Here is a 4,665-nt window from a genome sequence, read left to right on the forward strand (position 1 = left end):
TAACTAACTAACTAACTAACTAATGGTATTCCTCAGTCCCCCTGGCAAATGTCACAATAATACCTTGAGACATGCCATGACCACTTTCTTCCACATCAATTAACCATCCTTCCAATACAACACTATGTCATCTGAGTTACTGACAGAATCTTTAAGTACACACTCATTCCTCATATCTTCAGCTACACACACATCAAAACCACACTAACTTTTATTTATTTTCTATTATAGAATGTTATTAACCATACTGAAAATGCATTACATCACTACAACATGTGCAGTCCATCTCCTCAAATACTGAAATACTGCTACGTTAAAATAACCCTCTGTTTCAAGTCAGCCTGGAATTATGTCCAATGCTGTATACAGACTTCATGGTACCATGCTGTGAGTTACTGGCAAGGTGACCCTCAGAGGGCACTGTTAGAATGAAAGAAGTTCCAGTTACAAAATCGTGCCATTTACACTCATTCTGGTCCTCTCAGCTTTGAGATAGTGGCATCTACTACATGAGAGTCACAAGCACATCTAAAGAAATACAGAAATAAACAGATGAAATTTTCTCCTGAATTTGTAGTTGGGATGTGATAGGTGGAAGTGATGATGGCTTCTCTAACACTTGATGGCGCAACACTGACTGATTCACTGATACTGGCGCATGAATGACCTTCAGTTTGTGCGTGGATCCTACAGTGTCTGCCGACGTAAAGTTCTGAGAAGCTCCCTCGATGTATAAACCTGCACAATGAACGCTTGGTACAAATGGTACCATGCACATATTGAGAAAATTACTGTTCCACTACTAAATAGTTCTAGACACCATTTTATATGAATATGATGAAACATCCCATTATTTAAATTTCTACACTCTGTAACAGTATGAATAAACCAGACTGACAAGAACTTTGAAAATGAGATCTCCTTTGATAAGGAGAGTTACACTAAAGTTACATTTTACAACCCAAGTTCCTGTGCTCTTCAAACTGACAGTTATTTTCAAGCAGTTTTTCTTCTTTCATTTAGTCCTTGGGCCTGTTTCCTCCATAGTGTGAATTTCACCATCTTCAGTGCAGTCTTCCAGGATTTCTACTTTTAGGAGAGTTGTTTCCTCCTACTCATTTAACCCTACTGGGTATCATTAATGATACATGGTCATTCCATTCAATTCTTCATGTATTCACCCATTCTTAATTGAAAACAATAGTAATGCCTAACATCTCAGCTTTTCAAGTGGTCATTCCTTGTTTTTCTAATTATTTTTTATAACACTCATTATTAGCTGTTTTGAACACTTCTTTCATTTATTTTTGTTACCTGCTCATTTCAGCTTCACAGGTCAAATGGGTCTGACAATATTTTTATATGTTCTTAGTTTTGATTCTCTGCATATTTGTGTTGCCATATATATAAGCTTCTAGATATTCTGGTTGCCTTATCTGGCTGTTTCACTTCTGCCTACAGGGTTCCTGTACTTGGTATCTCACCTTCTGGACTTCCCACCAATATCCTATATGCATTCTTCTCCCCTGCTCATGCTACATGACCTGTCCATCTCACCCTCCTTGACTTGATCATTTTACTTATGCTTGACAAAGGGTGCAAGTTATGAAGCTCATTATGCAGCTTCCTCCAACCTTCATTCACTACCACACTAAAAAGAAATTAACTTAAAGCATCTCCATGCCGTATCCCTATTGCATACTGTTATCTTTGGTGATAATCACCCATCTACCTTGATTCCTGTAGAATTCTTAGCATATAGTATAGCCAACCTTTCATCCTGTCACCAGTTTTTGGCTTTAGGTGATGACACTGTTGCATTATCTTCATTATCTTTCCAGTCACCTTCCAGCTACTGGGCATCACAGGTTTTCATACATGTAAAATAACTTAATGAATAAAGTGGATGCAAGTAATATGAGTTAATCCAATGGAATGAAGACTCTTGCAGGCAGGGTTTAGGAGTAGGAATAATGCTGGAAGCAGATTTCAGTACAGAATTATAGAAAATTAGTATCTGAATAATGTTTTACAAATGCTCATGGATTTTAGTTTCAATGAGTCTTCCATTGTTATAAATGGTATTTTGAGGTATAAACTACCATGTTTATATTACAAACTTGATTATATACAAATACTGCTTCAAGAGTACATCCAAACACTCAATTCACGGGTGTGTTACTTACAAGGCCAATTCTCTTGCCATTCCAGTCAACCACATGTGTTATTCTTCCATCTCCTAGTGGACGGCCTGTCTCCTGATCAATTACATTTGACATGAGCCAGGGAAAATTTGTCTGAGAAACCCAGTCACTCAGAACCTCCAAGCCAAAATCTGTAACAAACCAGTCAAACTACGGAACAGAGGGAAAGACTAAATGCATTATTAAGAGAAGAACCATGTTACAGTACAAAAATGAGTACTAACCAGTTATCAAATTTTCTTACACAGCATGTGCCATTTAAAACACAACCCATACTACAATAAGCAATCTTCTCACAAATTTCCATGACAATTCAGCTAATGTTTCTTTAACCTTTAAATGCCAGACTTTTTACATGGTCATAGGGTGAGCTGGATGGAGTGTCTTTAAAAGCCTGTTGCTGTTTGATGTTTAGATAATTTTAAGCATTTTATTAACAATGCTGTATCTAATATCATTTTTATGGAAAAGGAATGGAATTTAATTTGTTTTAAACAGCAAAGAACATAGTATCATAATACAACATAAGATCTGAAAAAGTGTAAACAAAAATTATACTCGAAGAAAGCAGTCTTCTGGGATTTGGCACCGTGTATATGTGGTGTTAACCGACGTTTCGGAGGAATGTATCGCCCCCATCGTTTCTCACGGTGTTGTCGCTTGCAGAATTCTTATACTTTTTCTTCTACCCTGAAGATGGGGGCGATACGTTCCTCCGAAACGTCGGTTAACACCACATATACACGGTGCCAAATCCCAGAAGACTGCTTTCTTCATAGTCACCGCCGTGAAAGCCTCATCTTACAAAAATTATACTCCATTTCTATCTTTTTTTTTTGGTAATTTTGAAACAGACTGTACAAAAGAGTTCCCCACTTCTTCACAAAGTTGTTCTTGCTTGTAACACCTGACATACTTCGGCAGTCTCTCGTGTCACAAAATAACTGCAAGCACTTACTTACTTGCTTAAATATGGAGATGAACCCTTCTTGAGGAGAAGACATATCTGCACCTACTCAAGAATTTCCCAGCATTTTATGGAACCTGAAGGTTCATTACCTCGTTCACAAGAGCCCTCCACTGGTCGCTATCCAGAGCCAGATCCATTTTAATATTGTCCACCTACCTACATCTTGGTCTTCCCAGTGGTCTCTTTCCTTCCGGCTTTCCCACAAATATCCTATATGCATTCTTTTCTCCCCCATTAGTTCTACATACCCTGCCCACTTAGTCCCACCTGGTTTCCTGGACCTTCCTAATTGCATATTCTAAGGCAAAGTTGAAAAGGAGTGGCAATAAGGTGTCTCCTTGTCTTAGACCATTCTGGATAGGAAATTTATCAGACAAATGTTTACCTATACAGACTTTACAATAAGTTTTGTTTAAACACATTTTAATCAGATTAACCACTTTCATGGGTATCCCAAAATCAGAATATTGTAAAATACTTCCCTCCTAACTGTATTATAGGCTTTCTTGAAGTCTACAAATGGCTGATGTACTCGTACTGTCTCATTGTACTCCCATTTTTTCTTCAATATCTGACGAATGCAAAAGATCTGATCTCTAGTTGATCTGTTATGTTGAAACCCACACTGATGATACCCAATATTTTAATTTATGTATGGACTTAACCTTGAGACCATATTGGATAAAATTTTGTATGAAGTTGACAGCAGTGATATCACCCAATAATTACTACAGCCGGTTTTATCACCCTTCTTGTGAACTGGTACAATAATAGATTCTTTTCATTGATCAGGCAACTTTTCCTTATGCTAAATAGAAGTAATTAGCTTATGGGTCTTAGAACGTAATATTTCGCCTTCTTCTTGAACAAGTTCTGCCGGAATTTAATCACTATCTGGCGACTTGTAACTTTTCAATTTTGCAATGGCAATTTCAACCTCAAAAAGGCTGGGATCAGGTATTAACGGCTCAGCAGCGTGGATTTTTGTCTGCCTTACATCACTGACCCTATGTACATTCAATAACTGAGAGAAGTAGTTCTTCCACCTATTCAAAACGTTGTGGGAATCTGCAAGCAGATCACCATTCTCATCTTTCACTTTGTTACTTCTAGGTTGGTAACCCATCTTAAAGTCATTTATACAGGTCTCTAATGTTCTTGTTCTTACTGTTCATTGCAAGCTCATCAATTTTATCTTTCAGACATTCCCTCATTTTATTCCTGAAATGTCTGCTGGTTTCGCGTCTTATATTGTTCAGATTGTCCCCATTTAACTCGCTTGGATCCTGTCACCATTGCACTTTGGCTTGTTTTCTTTGTTCTAGTAATTTTGAGCATCCTTCATCGAACCATGTCTTATGTTTCTTCAGTTCATAATAACCTAGACTCTCCTTGGCAGAAATTTTTATATTCTCTATAATAGTTTCCCAAGCTTCATTAACCCGTTGCCGTGGTTCGTCGTGTATGTTTCGTCAGGGATTTAAATCGTCT

The 4,665-nt window shown here is 37.6% G+C and overlaps 1 protein-coding gene across 8 annotated transcripts in view; it reads right to left on the bottom strand.

The window, feature by feature from the left end:
• LOC111866657 (mannosylglucosyl-3-phosphoglycerate phosphatase) overlaps positions 1-4,665 on the bottom strand; it is a 171,398-nt gene that overhangs the window by 110,996 nt on the left and 55,737 nt on the right. For all 8 annotated transcript variants that reach the window (XM_023855827.2, XM_023855826.2, XM_023855825.2 and 5 more), the window contains one exon: positions 2,187-2,335. In XM_023855827.2, the coding sequence (XP_023711595.1) occupies positions 2,187-2,335 (149 nt within the window). The remainder of the gene's footprint in view (positions 1-2,186; positions 2,336-4,665) is intronic.

The sequence above is a fragment of the Cryptotermes secundus genome, unplaced genomic scaffold (assembly GCF_002891405.2).
Source record: "Cryptotermes secundus unplaced genomic scaffold, Csec_1.0 scaffold2030, whole genome shotgun sequence".
NCBI classification, from domain to species: Eukaryota; Metazoa; Arthropoda; class Insecta; order Blattodea; family Kalotermitidae; genus Cryptotermes; species Cryptotermes secundus.